The 17,778-nt window shown below is 36.6% G+C and overlaps 1 protein-coding gene across 5 annotated transcripts in view; it reads right to left on the bottom strand.

Moving 5' to 3' along the window:
• Window positions 1-17,778, bottom strand: part of UBR3 (ubiquitin protein ligase E3 component n-recognin 3) — an 85,362-nt gene that overhangs the window by 59,625 nt on the left and 7,959 nt on the right. For all 5 annotated transcript variants that reach the window (XM_015868467.2, XM_015868468.2, XM_015868469.2 and 2 more), the window contains exons 2-7: window positions 12,925-13,064; window positions 12,375-12,533; window positions 11,293-11,436; window positions 10,661-10,710; window positions 7,339-7,405; window positions 3,571-3,701 (exon numbers count right to left, since the gene is read on the bottom strand). In XM_015868467.2, coding sequence (XP_015723953.1) covers window positions 3,571-3,701; window positions 7,339-7,405; window positions 10,661-10,710; window positions 11,293-11,436; window positions 12,375-12,533; window positions 12,925-13,064 — 691 coding nt within the window. The remainder of the gene's footprint in view (window positions 1-3,570; window positions 3,702-7,338; window positions 7,406-10,660; window positions 10,711-11,292; window positions 11,437-12,374; window positions 12,534-12,924; window positions 13,065-17,778) is intronic.

Here is a 17,778-nt window from a genome sequence, read left to right as displayed (position 1 = left end):
TTGCTGATACAAAATAAATATGCAACCAAACAAACTAGGGTGAGTATGTCACTGCAGGAAACATTACTACACAGTTTAACTTGCCCTGCTTTAATTAGTCCAAAGCAATGGTAGCCCATATAGCAATAGAAAACATCTTCTGTGCACAGCATCCACAGCACAATGGTGATTATTTGCAGTCTCTCAACACAGCCTCTTGCAGCAAACACATTCCAACATATTAATATACTTCCTAACTTGTTCAGAGTTACTATAGTAGCATTCCGTATTCCAGACATGAACAACCTACTGTACAAATTGCTTTAAAATAAAGTATGATACCACTAAAATCATTGGCAATGACATCTATAACAAACACTACAGATGTTAAGCCTCAGACACAACTGAGGCATTTGGTACCTTAAGTTAACATATTAATGCTAGTAGCATAATTTTTAAAAGATATTTAAATACTATACTCTAGCAACATTAAAACACGACATGCAAATTAGCAAACAATTTAACAGTTCTCATTTTCAGCCTGCTACTTTTTCCACACTGTATCAAGTTTGAATAGTATTCCAAGTCTCTGTCCTATAGGAATAATGTTCCTCTTGAAATAACAGAGTTTTGTAAAAAAAAGTTAGTTGCAAGTACATGGTCCTCTTCTACAGTCAATTTCCAGATTTATTTAAATGAGCACACATCAGTGCTTTCTGTACCTCACATGTACAATAATCAACTTCTGAAAGTACTGTAGAGTCATCACCTCTATAGTGTAATGACAGAGATTCCATAAGCACTTAAAGAAAAGCTTTAGGCATTCATTCATTTGAATGAACACAGCCCTTTCCAATTTTGAGAAAGGAAACAAACTCAGTTTCAGAAGCTGAAATGCTGAAGTACAGTGGCTAACTGCAGTCCATACATTAGAATAGCCAGTTTAGTGAGTTTAATCAGTCCAATCAGCTCAGCATCCTGTCTTTGAGTGGCTAACACTGTATGGACAACTACGAGGAAAAAAAAAAAAATGCAGAATGGCAAAATAATGAAAATAAGACATTTTTCCAAGTACACACTCAACTTCCAACCATTTGCAACAAGTGGTTGCCTAAGACAGACACATTTTTCTGTATATTTAATTACCTTCACTGACTCTGCATGATATTGCACAGTACCTCAATTTCTAGCCTATGTAAAAAAAGACGTTACTTTTCTATGTAAAAAAAGACGTTACTTTTTTTTTTCATTTCACCTTTCTAGGATTCTAACATCAAAATCCTGGTTTAGTCAGAGAGAATTTTCATCTCTCCCAGGCTGCCAGGTGAACGTTGTGCTAAAATTTAGTTTCCAATAGACAAACTATTTTACAGAATTTGTACATTTGAACAGTGCAGTTGGGAATCAATAAAGTCCTATTGCTCTAACTACTTCAGCCCTCACTATGGGAGATATCTGAAGATGCAGAAAACTTCTAATAAACATTTTTGTTGATTCATTATCAGATGCTTTTGCATTTCATCACTTTGGTTATTCCAGATCATAGTAGAACACAACTCTTGATGATTTTTACAATTCCAGACCAGACTCCTGCTTAGAGCCAACCCACTGCTTTGACTTCTCCTTGGTTACATCAAGGTCAGTCCCAGTAATTTCTTGGAGGTTCCAGTAATCTTCTCCACTGTTTTCCCTTTCTTCACTTGCAAGTCTTCTAAACTTCAAATGTCAGAGTGCCTCAGGCATAAGTGCTGTAAAGAAAAGATCATAAAGCTAGTTAACAGCATTTCAGCCTACCACTTTCAGCATCTCTTCCCAGTATTCAAACCCTAGAAGAAATACTTGTTCTCCTGCTTTAAAAAAATCTGTGCAGATTGCTGGTGGTTCACTGACTCCTGTGTAGGCTATGGTGGAGTTAGTCAGCTGTACTACATTTATGCTGGAGATCAGAGATTTCAGCAAATTCCACACATGCACAGACACTGCCAGCTCCATGCCCACCTGTCTGTCTAGTGAGCTCAGTTTATCAAAAAACTAACCCCACAAAAGAATTCTGATGTTTTAATGAGCTCAAGAAAAATCAAACAAATTGCCACAAGAGCAACAGTAGAAAAAAATAAGGCAACAGAACACTGGTACAGATTAAGTGGGAGAAAGCAGCAGAAAACTGAGAGATCATTCTAGAAAGTTTATGTCCCTTCAGGTATTTCCTGCTCCAAGTTTGCTTACTGTTGAAAAATCCCCTTTAGATAATCATAGCAATCAAAAAAAAGATTCTAAAAGATTTCAAATACCTAGGAGCTGTGCTAATACTAAGCCTGCATATAGGAGCTTTTTATGATGACAATGAAGACATTCACTGAAGACTAAGGCTTCTTGCCAATGAAAAATGATCCTAAGCTCATTAAAAACTGTGGTTATTACATGGTACAGTATGTAAGTAAACACAACAACACTTACCAGATTCTTCTGTTTGCTGCTAGTGCTCGAGTGTTCTCACAGGCAGGTGTTAAGCTGGCAAATGATCAGGAGAACTGAATGTCCAAATATCAAGAACTCAAGCTTTATGGTAAGAGGTGATCAGTTTCAGAGTCCTCATGTCTCCTTTCGTGTTAGCTGAATCCAGGACCAAGATGGATCTAAGCTGGTATCCCAAATCAAAATACTGCCTTGACATGGATGAAGCATAGATGAAGAATCGTACTATCCTTCCCTTTTTTGCAGGTTATCTTCATATCCTTTGCTCCAATGCAGAAAGGTTTTAAGGGGCATGAATGAAGAACAGCCCCTTTATAAAGGGGCATTTCTGAAGAAATCTGCATGCTCGGAATTAAGGATTTCTTGATCTTTGCCTCCCATCAGGAATTGAGAAGATCCAAAACTTTAGCATGGCTCACAGATATGACTCAATCAGAGCAAAATGTTAAGCCTGACTGCTATGTATATTAGGTCTTGGAACATGTAGAGCAAACAACCAAACCTGGCTGCACACCAAGATTTAAAACAGGAAGATGATATCCAGCCTCCATGACTCCAGGCCAGGAGACACTTGGTATGGACAACTGCAAAGCTCTGTAAGGAAACAGCTGGAAGGCTGCCAAAGCTATCCAGGGCACAGCTGCAGCAAGAACACTCGCAACATAAAGGCCTAGGTGGAGAAATTACTACATCAGTTTCAACAGGAACAGTAATTTACCAGACACGTTACACTTCAGGATTGTGTAGTTTTGATCCACATTTCTGACTGATAAAAATCCATGTTACAAAGTAAAATAAAACTGAAAATCCAGCACGTGCAAACATGAACTAATAGCCGGATGAGAGGAAAAAAACAGCAACAAACAAGACATACAAAACATGAGAACAAAATTAATACTGCTGCTCCAGATGTTATCAACCTTGTTTTGTCCACTTCTCTCTTCAAATACCACGTGCTTCAGACTTGAAGAAAATAATCAAAATCAAGTAAATGATCTGCACTATTTGACTGCTTATAAATAAGATATAAAGATAGACAGTATTTCCTAAGGTATAACACATGCTAAATATGAGAATCAGAAAGATACTTCAATGTGAATGACACAAGACAAGTACCTTATAATCTTGGTCTGGCAGCATGTTGAGTAAGAAAGTCACCATCTTCTGTGGAAATTCATATTTTATTGTCCAAAACAATAATTCTTCTAGAAAACATTTATGCTTCAAAACATCCATGATAGACTGATCTGCATAAAAGGTTGGAGGAAGGGATGTGTAACAATTATGTTGTAATTTTTAATCAATACAACAACTACAATGCAGCTGCAGTGACATAAAACAAAATTTAAGAAAATCTTAGTGCACTCTACATTTTTTCAAAAACACTGAGGAAAAAACGCCAATAGCCAATACTACACAAAAATAAAAAGATCCTCCCAGAGAAGTCAATGAAGTTTTCAGTACAATTCTGCCAGAGTCCAGTCTTCACTGAGTGCACTGAATTGTATCACCTTACTGCAATAGCTCCACCCATTCTGGTGAACCTCAGCAATTTACACAGCCTCTTAATTGAAGGAAGCAGTTAACGTACAGCAGTACTTTGCTGAACTGAAAACAGAAAAACAACATTTATGTTTAACTGTGAGTTTTACCCTATAAGAACACTTATGTTCCATTTGGATAGCACTAAAACTTAACAACAGCGTATTAGCAATTCCTATTTTTTAATGCAATATATGTACTTAGTTTTCAAGAGTTACACATAAGTCAGATGGATTTCCTTCCCCAAAGCTATTGTTTCCTTTCTTTGTATAAACCTACCACAATGCCCTTATCACCTAATGAGAAGGTATAAGAGACAAGTCTCATACATCCTCAGCAAACTCCTGGCTGCTCACTCTGTTATCTCATTCATGCTGACACTCACTTGTACATCCCTGGGGAGTACCTATAAAGAAATCAAATAACCTTTCCAGTTTGTCAGGCAAGTTTTCAAGGAGATTAGCTTTATGAAACAGTTCACTGCAACGCTACACAAACACTGACCTCTGCTAGAATAAACTGTTCATAAAGTTATGGCTAGATAACAGCATTAATTAACTTTATTTAAAAAAAAAAATAAATGCTAAAAAGCAAAGCCTCTTTTCCATCCTTTTTCAAAAGTACAACAGGTATTGTTCACTCCCACAGCACATACAGACCACAGAAAATTATAATATTGCTTCTTTGTAATTAGAAAACGACTTGGAGACAACCCATTGCACAAGAATGCCATACAGTATGAAATGCTTCCATCAGCACAGATCCAGAAGCACTGGATCATGACATGTTTTAGCCTTAGAGACTCACCACTTCAGTAAGGTATGTATGACAGCTTTAGGGACTGCACTGAATTGCTTAGCACCTACTAGTGAAGCAGGGATCCTCATCTACTATTACCAAAGGCCAGAATTCCACTGTCAAGTGGTCGATCAGTCCAAAATATCTCAGAAATTGTGAAAGATCATGAGAAATAATGAATATTTTAAGTTTTAGGGACTCTAGCAAGTCACACAAAGAAGAGAATATTTCACTCAATATATTTTGCAAGTGCTGAAGTAAAAAATTGCCTTCATAGGTTCATGAAAGATATTTTAATTTTCACAAAATATTTTGTAGAGTGTCACACATCACCTAATGCAGCAAATAAGTGATAGATCATTTACATTATGTATTTGAATTTGCTGGCCCTGAAAGCTTGGAAGCCACACAGACTGAAGTCCTCCATACAGACATCACACATTTAAGCACATTTCAAGTGCCCTAGTGAAAACAACAAGCATGAAGACAAGTAACATAATTTCTTATCTGTTACAGGTGTGCAGTTTCTCTGACAGCACATATTAACTGTTTTAGTTAGTTCAGTCAGTTTCCACTTACACCTGCTACAGAATTTAAGTAGGCTGAATGGCTGAATGCTCTTACCCAACTTGGAAAGTTTGTTAATAACACTTGGACTAATGTTTCCATGCTTGTGAAAAGCACTGCACAATTAAATTTCTTTCAACAAGCTAAAAGAAAAAAAATAAATTAACACCTGCGGGTTCAAAACTGCCCTAAGCATTCCCTATTTCATATGGATGCGAGTTGTAAAACAGAGTAACAATAAAAATGTCTCTCGATACTCAGTTGCACACCTGTACCAGCAACATCTCAGTATAGAAACAGTAACATTTTTTTTTAAAGAAACCACAGAGTCACAGCTTGTTTCAAAACATCTTCCTGGAATATGATACTTAGTGTTCTATATCACCAGCCCACAAACAATTCCAATATGAAGCTAGTACCACTACAGACCTGGGACAGGAGAGGGAGTCTGCTTGTATGGAAAAGGTAAATCTGTTTTTATTCAATACTCAGTTTTCTAAAATTTTCTTTTCATACTCTTATTTTATACCAAATTGGACATAAAATATGAATACTGAAAACTTCAGAAAACTATTCAATATTTAATAAAAACAGATACTTACCCTTTCCCCCACTGGCAGACTCCCTCCTGTGGGGCTGATATTAGGAGCTATCAACATCATGAGCACAGTCCATGTTGGGATACCTCAGTGGGGGGGGAGACTACAATCCTGAGGGGAAACCAGATGTTGAATTAAAGAACCACTTTTCCTGAAATGCTGATACCAGTCTTCAGACCTCTCAGGTTCTAGATCTCTGAGCTTCCTCCCTGCCTATTTCCTGAAATCAGTTATTACACATCAGAGAGGCCGATTTTCTCTTGCATTAGCTGACTAACTTACATTTTCAGCAAGTTTCTTGCATTTCTCCAGAACTACCACCGCTTCCACAACATACTGTTCTGTTAATTCTGATTTGTTCCAACTTCCACTCAGTTCCTCTTATCACTGCTCATACAAACATCTACTGCTTATAGCATTCAGAAATCAAGCTACCCATCTTCAGACAATTCACAATCTTCTGTATCATTGCTAAGATCATCTCCTAATAATACAAATGCCAAAACACTCAGTTCTCTGCTTTTCTGGCTTTCCAATCTTTTTTCATTACATCTGAAAAGATCAGAAATATGCAGTTTGCCTTTTCCATAACCCTCATGATACTTTCATTCCTTTTTACTGATTTCATGAACTTGCACATTACAAATTCAAACTCCAAACCTTCACTCAAAAGCCTTTACAGGAATTTTATTTCAACCTTCACTACTGCTTTTCACTCAAACGTTCTTTTCTTTAAACACAAAAACCTCAGGAAAAGCACAGGAAAAAACTACCTTATCTTTAGCTTACGGTCATTCTTGAATTAAAACTCACACTGATGAGCAATACTCATCTTGGGCTACAAATTGCAAAGATTAATTTCAATCTAGGGAAATAAAAGAGTGGTAACAAAGGAGACTTCACCAACATATCTTCCCTCAAGCATTACTAGAAGAATATTACAGAAAGACTAACCAGAACCAGAGAGAACCATTCTTGCCTGACTGAGAACACATCCGCATTGTGCAGTGGCAGAATGAAAAAAAGTTGCCAAGAATAAACATATCAAAAACCTGTTTACCAAGATGTGTTGCAGCCTTGTCAGCCACAGAGTGAAAATAAAATTGACTGTTAGAGGTCTTATGACATGGAAGTGACAAAATGACTGGTCAAAGTTCCAATACAGAAAGTTATATTCACTCCCAAAAGAAATCAAAGCTGCTAATTAGTACTATCTCACTTATTATTCTCTTCAGTCTTTATCGTGTTTAATACCTGCCACATGCAGCATCACAGCACTTGGGAAAGAAAATGAACAATAGTATTCCTAGATAATTTTTTTTAAGATAGACAGAAAGCAGATATGATGCACTGAGATCAGAACTTTTTACATAAATACCTTTGGTGGTGCTGCTTAGTTTCACCCTTTTGCGCTTGCCCACACCTTGGCTGCCATCCTGGTCCTCCTGAGATAGCGAAAGAGTTTAAAAAGTTACAATTGCATATTCAGAATGTTATCACCAAGAGACTGCATGCACTCAAAATTGTGGTTTAACTATCAATGTAAATCAGAAATGTCCTGAATACACCCTCATCACAAAATACTTTTGCTGCTTACAGGAAACAAAGAGTCTGAGCAATACTGCTTTAGGAATAACATAATTTTTTAAAGCACTCTTTTTCCCCCCCAGGGGATCTTATCATCTGCAAGTTCAGACAACAACATCTATTTAATTAATTTTGTCAGCAAGCTGCTTTGATTTCTGAAAATGATTGCTACAAAAACGTTTAGAGCTACATATTTTCTAAATATTGAATATCCAAGGTTTCACTATACTCATCTGTAAGGATGTGTTTGATTCCTGACGAAGCACCATTCAACACACTGACTAATAAAGTTGCTGACAATTAGCTGAGCATTTTCTAATCAACAGAAGGTTTTGATTCAAGAATAAACTTTTGTTGACATCTCCAAGAGGCAAATTCAAATCACTTGTTCCCCTACAGAATCAAAGAAACTCTTCATGAAGGCACTTGCCATCTGAAGCTCTAAATGTACTCTACAAACAAAACAGCTAAGGATCCAAAATGCAATGCAAGTTAAAAACATCACCACCAGTTCACAAAATATAACAATGGGTATTAGAAAATAATGTGACATTAGAGGATGATATTAAATGCTACGTATATCTTTACTAACAATGGTAGTCCTAATGAAACACTGAAATGAAGAATAATTCCTGCAGCTGCTAATAAAATGAGAGATAACTAATTCAAATATCTACTTCATGTGTCATGGTTTTATGATACATAATCAATACACATGCTGCAAATATGTGAACAATACTATTCTTCATTACACAAATGCCCTACTTCAGTTCCAAACTTCAAGAGAAATGATACAGAACATGGAATTGAAATAGTAACAGTTCTTCCCTGGGGAAAAAGATCATTCAAATTTTAGATATAAGTACTGACCAAAAGTACTGTCCTAATGAAAAGTCTGAATTTTTTCTCATCCTTTCAGTACCTTCATCTGAAAATCCTCTAGCCAACTTTTAAGGATGGACACACAATTACAGACCACAAGAGACCCAGGAGTTCATAAACACATCACTTCTGCACTCAGCAGCCAGTCAGATCTCAGCAGGCTGTCTCTGATCACATCCCCTACCCCACTGAGGCTAACAACTCCAGATCAAAAATCTGGCTTGATAAAACATTACTTTGAACTGGAAAAATCTGTAATTTCAGACTCCTGACCTAAAGACAAGGATTCTGAGCTCCTATTGCTAGAAAGGTGATAGATTCATGTTTAACAAACTCATCTGCAGCCTCAGTGAAGTCAGACAGTTGTCAGAAAATAATGTATTTGGGCATGCAAATTTTAATTAACATTTTGGATTTTGACCTTCAACACTACTGCTCTGGCATTTCCCATTCCGAAATATGAGAAAAAGTTAAAGTCTTCATTGCAACTTTACAGTCATTTCACTGTGAAGAAAATGAACTTATCAGCAATTCAATGAGAAATACTTTCCTGAGAAATGTGGGATTTTTTGTTGTTTTATTTTCCCCCTTTAACAAAATCAGACGGTTTGCATTGCTACAGTAAAGATGTATTATATCTTAATGTCAAATGCATTAATTTTAACAGCCTTGAGACAGTGAGTGCTAGGTCACATCACATCTCCCAGGCCAAGGGATAAAGAACAAGCACATAATAGAACAGAGGTAAAACATCTTGGTTTTACCCATTTGATAATACTCTGTAAATACACCCAAACAACAACAGAGATACATGCAGATTTGCTTTACATAACAGAATATTTAATAATACAGCTAAGGTGTCTCACTTCTGTCCTAAATTCAAATAATAAATGTTACATAATTTACAATTCAAGATGTATCTGCAGTAATGTAATGAAATATCTACATACAGTAAATGCCTATTTATATTTCTATCCTGAAGATCAGAAAGAAAAACCTTTCCAGGTAAGAGACATCTCTAATCCACAAGCTACAGTACGATTACTGCATCTCTCTCCTTACTTATTTATAAAAATACTTTCACCTTGAAATTTACCCCAGTAAAAGAAAAAAAGAAAAAAAAAATCTCCCACAATATACACCTGTCTCTACCTCCATCTTGGACGTCTTTCCCAATAGAAGTGCCACTGACATCTGATCTCTCTTCAGACTTCTACAAATTTACTTTACTCACCTGTTCTGTTTTTGATAGGTATAACACCACAAAGCATACTGAGCCATTTTAAGTTTAACTGAAAATACTATCTGAGCTTATTAGTGTTAACTTGCACTGCCTTCCCCGTTGCCAGGCTTTAAAAGTGATACTGTTAACAGTTATTTGCAGGTTTTGTTTATTTGTTTGTGATGTTTTTTGTCAAGTTATAGTGAAAGAACTACAAGTAATATCCTGAAAACGCTGGATTATAAATAGCACTGCTGAAAGCATAAGAGATGCTGTTGTGCTTGTGACAGAGCCACACATATCATACAACTACTTTAGACATACATAAACATTTTTACTTCAATACTTGTTCACATATAAATTCTCATTGGAGTTTTAAATTCTATTTTGCATGGTTTGAAGTTAGTTATGCTAGCCCTACCAGGTGTCTAAGAATCAAATTGAATTGCTACTAAGGCTCACTAGTTGGTAATAGGTTTTGAATAATAAGGAAAAAAAAAAAAAAAGAAAGAAAAAAAAAAGAATAAATTGAAAAATAACTCAACTTCTCTTGTTAAGTTCTGCTTGTTTATTTTAGCTCGGTATAGAAGAGATTCCCTCCTTTTTACTCCTTCTCAACACGTTTGGTAAACAAGGTCGAGACTACACATGGGAATTGATATTCAGAGAAATTCTCACTGCCACTTATCACCAGTCCAGCCAGATTCTCAGGTGCCCAAAGCTAATAGCATCATTCTGAACATTTTGTGATTTAAGTTTGCTTTAATCAAGTCCAAATTACTTGAACTTTTGAACTACCCACACAGTTTCTTCTACATTACTTACATAAACTGAACTGAAATGATGTAAGAAATAATAAGAGTTTTTCCAAGAGGTTCTTAGTAAATTGAGGGCATAAGATGTGAGAAAAATACATGGTAGATGAGTAAATGTTTGCAGGATTTGGATGCAAGCAATCTCTCCATTTAATACTGTTGCAGTTCCTTACAGTCATTAAAATCAGTCTTACCTCATCTGAAGAATCCCCTTGTCCTGATGTTGCAGTAGCACCTGCTAAACCTTTTGAAATAAGAAAATTTAAAGATTCCCTTCATAAGTCTTATAAGGAAAGAATATGATATTTAATGAACCAGTATGAAATGAATAAACTACATTAACTTTCTAAAAAGGACGCAACGTACTCCACAGAGAAGATGAAGTAAGATTTCCAAGCAATACTTAGAATACAGAACTTTGGATTTCCAAATACATTGCACAAGGTCAATGTACTGTACTGCTCAGAGATGAGCACTTTCAGAAATTGCGAAAAATCTACAACAGTCCTTACTGATGAACAACGTTCTTACTGAAGTGCTGTGATCAGGTGAATTAACTTAGTTCCAATGATAAAATCCCACCACAATCAATTTCATTTTGCCTGCACAAATGCTATTAATTCTATGACAGGAAAATGATGCAAGTATTTTAGCAGCAAAAAGAGAACAAGCTCATTGTTGCTGATAGAATTGAATCCTGCAATTTGCTGCTGCACTAAACAACAATTCTCATTAAGATTTACTGAAATTTGCCTTTTAAAAAATATAGCTTTTAAAATTAACAGCAATAAACAACATGTTTCTTAAAATATATTTCTGCACAAACCTTGAACAGTTAGCATGCTAGTACCAGCTCCTTGTTCCTCCATACCACATGCAAGTTTATCCTCAGGAAATGCCAGTCCTGAGCCTTTCAAAGCGATGAGGTACTTTTCATGACTTTTCTTGGCACATGCATTCTCTCCAACACCTTGAATAAGCATGAAACCAGCATTACAGAACATACATAAATGAGGCAGCTGTTGCTGTAATATTCTATACAAGCCTCTAAAAATGGTTCACATTTTAAAAAACTGCACAATTTTGAGAAGTAGACGCTAAGGAGTTTTACACATAATGAACTGAAGTCTAAGAGACCTTCCCAGTTTTTTCATCCTCTAATTTGGTGTTAAATAGATATAAAGTACCCATAGAAGGGTAGACAATGACACAACGGTAATACTCCACAGATAAGTTCTAATATTTGGAGTTCCTCTTCCAAAGTTCAAGAACTGCAGCTGCAACCAACAGAAACTACTCCAAAAGATATCATCACTTCAGTCTAATGAAGACAAGTCACAGTGCATGCTCTGGACACAAAATTTACACCAAAGGGGGCTATAAGAAAGAACTGACTCTTCAGCAGGGTCTGCATGGTAAGACAAGAAATAATGGTTTCAAAGAAAAGAGGGGCGATTTAGACTGGATAGAATTTAGTTTTCTGCAATAAGTGTAGTGAGGCACTGGAACAGGTTACCCAGGGAGATGGAAGTCCCATCCTTGGGAGGCATTCAAGGTCAGGCTGGATGGGGCTCTGAGCAACCTGATCTAGCTAGAGGCATCTTATTTGGCAGTTGTAATCTGCCACATTCACTTCTCTTTTACGAGAATGGATTTATTACAAAAATCTTGAAATTATACTCATCTTCATACATTTATCTGGGACACGGAAGATAAAAGATGTGTGCTCTACAGGTCTTCTACCAAACCCCCCCATAACAACAATAGCAGCGTTCTTAAGAACACAAATTTCTCTGAGTTTTGAGAAGTTAGATAAAAACTCACAGAAAATGAAGTGATAAAACTTAAGAAGACACTTAAGGTCTTCAAAACTTGGACATATAAATACTAGAAATAACACAAACTTACCAGAGCTGAGATCTTTGTAGAACTGCTGGCTAGTCAAAACCTGGGTAAGAACTGATCGCATTGCTCCTCCCATTTTGGTCAAGTCTTCTAGAAAGGAAACGTGAGGCTCCAAAATCTGGAGGATTTTATGAAGGTCTTTCTCTGATGGCAGATCAAGAGCTGAAAGCCACATAAACAAGAACTTTTGGTATAATCATAATGTAAACTGGCCAAGACCTACACAGTGCAGGACAGTTATGACTACTATAAAATGAACTAGCATATAATGCTCAAAATTCATATGCACATATTTTAAATTGATCCCAACTTCATTTTCTGGAAGAGCTCCACACAACACTAAATAATAAAACATATTTAAGAAGCTCTTCAACAGAGAAGATAATCAAATAGTCTTGTCTGTTAGCAACTTTGTTAGGAAAAGATGCATGAAATTCAGTGATGTCAACTACAGATAGCATGCAGGTATTCGTATATTGTGTCTTCACAGGCTGCAAAGCAAGAGACAGCAGTATAGTATGACACACTGGCTGCATGTAAATTTAAAACATACCTGGCTCGTTATATCCCTCTCGTAAGTGCTGAATAAGACTAAAAATAAATTGTGGAAGAACCAATTCTGACATCATCAACAAGTCTTTAGGAACACATGGAACATTTGAATTTGACTTAATCCGGTGTCTTTTACAAAACCTACAACAGACAAGAAAAACATTAGCTAAGCATAGTTGCACAGATTCAGCATACACTAAGAAAACACTACTTTTTTTTTCTTTTTTTTTTCCACTTATCAAGACAGCATATACTTGAAGTCAGCACGGAAATAGTATTCTGAAATTCCAAGTCCATCTTGTTTCCTAAATCCAAGGAATTATAAAGTTGTCCATTTTATTTCCCCTCCAAACTTCACATATCTGACAACCTGTTTTCATCCATTACATGTTACAGACATCTTACATTTAACAGTTAAAATAACAAAGCATTTTCCTCTATCTAAACATACCTCCTAGTTTCCAAGCAATCTAATTAAAACATCCAACTAACACTGTTTCCCTCCTTTCCTGAAACAGCAAGAGACCCGCCTGATGCTTCAGCTCTCATTCAGAGGATATTACCCAAATCAAAAGACATTTAAATCTTCTAAAAGTGAACACGTTTGCAGGATTAGTATTTCAATGTAGCAACTGACATTTACTTACCAAAGGATGATAGAAAACCCTATGAAAACTATGCTAATTGCTTCACTTAAAAATAAGAAAGCATTTCTTCACTGAATAATTCCTGTATGGTGGTAACTGAGGCTTAACTAATACACAAAGACAAGAGGTTGAGCAAAACCCCATTAAAGCAGACAGAATGAATTCCCACTGACTTAATGTACATCTGACTGAAGAGCCACTTTCCTGCTCCCTATCTCTTTTCAGAAACTGCATTTAGAACAGAGTTATTTATCCATGCCAAAGAAATACCTAAGAAAGAATAAGGAGACCTAAGATCACAGCATGAAAGTGTACATCTGACTAGAAAGATTTGCTACAGCTTACAGGTAATTTTTCAACACAAAAGCTCAGAAAACAATTCAGTATCAATGTCATACAGAGTTCTGTCTAAATACGAAAAACATTTTCTAAATTTCTCCACTTCTTCACTACATTTGCTACAATGTATCTTTCAGAAGAAGCCTGGTACTCTGATTGTTACAGTGCCACCCTCACCAGGGCAATGAAATAAAAGGAAAAGAATTTAGGCCAAAAATACTCCAAAGCAGATACAAATCTAGTGATTACAACAGCATCTTCTCCAGCCCATTTTGACTGAAGTGCAGCTAGCATCTTCACAACACCAAAAACTAAGTTTCCCCTTTGCTGTTACACATTCCAGATTACACTTTTTTTATTAAGAAAAGGAACGCAAAGATAACATTAGTCAATGTGCACTTTGTAAATACAGTCTATCCATACCTGGGGAAAAAAAACATGCCTAAGAGAAAGAGCTCAGTGATAACTGAAAACTTCCGTAGTCAGTTTGCATAAAAGGAAGATTTTCACTACAGTCATTCACAAAAGTGAACACTCAAAGTCATGAAAAGCTATTCGCTTTCACTTCTGTGATCCACATTTGACTCAGCATACAGCAGTTTCAAATAGGGAACAATATCTAGGTACCAAATCCTAAACCCCAAAGAAGGAATGCTAAAGATATTTTATAAGACAAGCCATTCTCAGTATCTATGGTTCAAAGTCTGCATGCTGTCAGAAATCAATGTAAGAGTCAAAACTAGCAGCTAGAGAAGTATACATAGTTCCGGGATCCTTACACATCCTTACTGTTGCTGGACAACATATTGGCCATACTGAATTTCAAGGGCAAGAATTAACCTTAGGCCACAATGACCCAGAAAGCCAATGCTTAGGTTTTACAATCTAAAAACAAGAGTAAAGAAATCTCACTGAGCCCAGGTTTGTAATAACTGCTTATGAGACTCTGCTTTGTCCTAAGCTTTAAAAAGCATGCAATGGAAATACTCACCCTCTCTTCTACTCGAAGGTCTATTGCCTACACAGTTCTTCTACAGATATTGACCAAAATACCAGACAAAGGCTTCCAAAATCCTCAGAGTTTAGAAACAACAGCTGTTTTAACTAAAGAAAAGCTAAAATATCAAGCTCTGACAGGGAAGAAACAAACTGAAGCTTCTCATATAGTCAGGAAGAGACATTTGTGATATCACCAATAGATTATCCAGTCACTGGATAGACAGCAAACACACCTATTCCTTAATCAGTCCCCTATACTTGTGAAAGAGCTTCTTAACCATAGCATCAGTTAAATAATTGTTTGTCTTCATAAATATGTTACAAAATGCTCCAGAAACTGTCAAAAAAAAAGGAAAACACAGAAGCATCAAAACACAAACCTACAAGCGGACGAGATCGTATCTTCCCTAATACATTTCTCTAATTCAAAAATACACTTTGAGTTTTGATGTTTTGGTGTTGTTGTTTCGGTTCGGCATTTTTTTTGCTTTTTCTACAGTTTCCTATCCTCAAAATTGCTTTTTTCACAAAAAAACATGTCTAATTTCAGTAAAAGGAGGGAATAGCAGAGTAACCGATAATTAAATAGAGGCTTAACAATCTTGTCCACATGACTTCTAATAAAATTATTGAAATTTATTATACTGCACTGAAATCTTATTTGTAAGGTGTAGAAGAGCAATCTTTAACCACTTATGTAAGAGTATGGCATACTGGCTATTTCTTAATATAAGCAGCATTAACATCTTCTGAGCAACCTTCACTTTAGACTTCACAAATTCACCTTACTCCCCCTCCCATTTAAGCCTTTAGTGGTTACCACTGGAATTTCTAAAACGTATGTTAAAGGTAAAATAACTCCTCTCCTTTAGGCTACAGTTTCACAAAGGCTTCAGTTGAACTAGGTCAGTCCCCCCGCTGTCTTCTCCCTCTACTTCTTCCAGCACTGCCACCTGATTGATCCTGTGCTAGGACAAGCTCAGGGAACTAAGCAAGCAGAAAATTACTTACTTCTCTAAAATAGATACACACGCAAATATATAAAATGTATAAATAAAACCAAGAATGCAGGAGGGCCAGATGAAATTTGAATGTGCATAACATCTCACAACTGGTAGATCAGGCAGATACAAGGCTCACTATGAGGCCAACTCTTCCACTTCAAAGGAAGATTTTTAAGCTTCCCCAGTTATTACAGCCACTGATGAGTGCCTCCAGCACCAGCCAGACCACACCTTTACAGCTTTTGAACATTTGCAGTGCCTTACGCTGCATCCCCCTGCATCTCAAATTTCAGTCACATTCCAGAAACTTGGCATAAGTCCAGGTGTACACACAGGGACTATTTTTACCCTCACCTTTTTCTGTTTTGTTCCCTGTCTCCCCATGTTTAGAAGCCATTCATTATAAGCTGAATGATAATGCAGCCCAAAGAAGGAATCCCATTCTCAGAATGGGCACCTAACTCCCATAGAAGCTTTTAGGAATTCCTGACTGGACAAAATTACTATACTCAACAAAAGGGCTCCAGGAAATCTCTATGGATCTCAACTCCTAAACAACTCAATTCCAAAGCAATAAAAATAAATCTGTACCCAACTCATTTATTCAGTAGCAATAAATCACATTTAAACTGAGGTTTTATTTAGGACAACATACACAAATTTCATATCATATATTGCATAACAATGTCATATAACGTTTCATAAAGTATTCAAACAAAATGAATAGATTTTGCACATAAGGACCCAACAAACACTTCAAGAAGAACATGTATTTTGTCCCAGCTAAAACAGGCAAATTCTACGTTGTTTCTACACAATAACTGCAAGATACAAAATATTTTGAGGGCTACAATTGTCTCCATACAAACTGATTTTTTATTCTTCACACACTGGTAAAGAGTGTTTGCAAGTTTTCCCTTCCTTTGCTATTCAAGTACGAAAGCAAATGTTAATTCTGAATAAAATATAACTTCTATAAACAGAATTACAGATTTATCTTAATGAAAAAGGCCTTTGATATACTGCAGCCTTGCTTTATGGAAATCCACTTTCCCTAGCCAACATCAAACACAATGTTAATTGAAAAATAAGCCAATTATCCCACTTGTTAATTTAAGTTCAGGTTTCCTCCCCACATTAATTCAATAGTTGAATTCAATATTTCAATAGCTAAATTTATTCCTTTCACCTGCAAGACAGGTTTCCAGAAATGAACTGGTGTGGTGCTGACTTAAAGGCCTGAGAGCTGACAGTTTCTGCTCTGTAAGGAAGCTACCTACAACCAACAAAGAGCAGTGACAGAACTGAGCATTTGAATTTCTACCACTACAGACACACTGGTAAGGAACAAACCCAACCAGAAGGATATTGTGTAACCCTCCTAACCAGGAAGGCTCCAAAGTAAAGACTCTGGAATCAAGAAAGGATCTGTGAAATGTGCAAGGAGGCCCACAAGCAGATTTAATGGACATCCTTCCAGGACATAAGTGCTTGCAACAAAGCTGTTTAGCCATTCTAGGAAGCTAGAAATCCTGGATTAGGTATTTGGGAGATATCCTGATCCCTGCAGGACAGTCAGGAGCCCCCTGCAGATATGCAGTGCTGAGTGCTGCAGCTCCCCAGTGAGAACACAAAGCAGACAAAGAGGCTCTGCAGAACGCTTCTATTATTCCCATTTAGTTTTCAGACACGAGCATCTCATACAGTAGATAAAACTACAATGAGTTTCACTAATGCACAAGCACCCACCATCAACCAGACAGTAGGTACGGCAGTTTGTAGGTATGGCAGTTTTTATTGCAGGACCTTAGAAATACAGCAAGAATGAAGAGAAAGGGATTTCTGAAGAGAGCTGGAACTGAGTTT

The sequence above is a fragment of the Coturnix japonica genome, chromosome 7 (assembly GCF_001577835.2).
Source record: "Coturnix japonica isolate 7356 chromosome 7, Coturnix japonica 2.1, whole genome shotgun sequence".
NCBI classification, from domain to species: Eukaryota; Metazoa; Chordata; class Aves; order Galliformes; family Phasianidae; genus Coturnix; species Coturnix japonica.
Note: the sequence above shows the minus strand (reverse complement) of the source record. Positions and strands in the feature narration are given on the sequence as shown.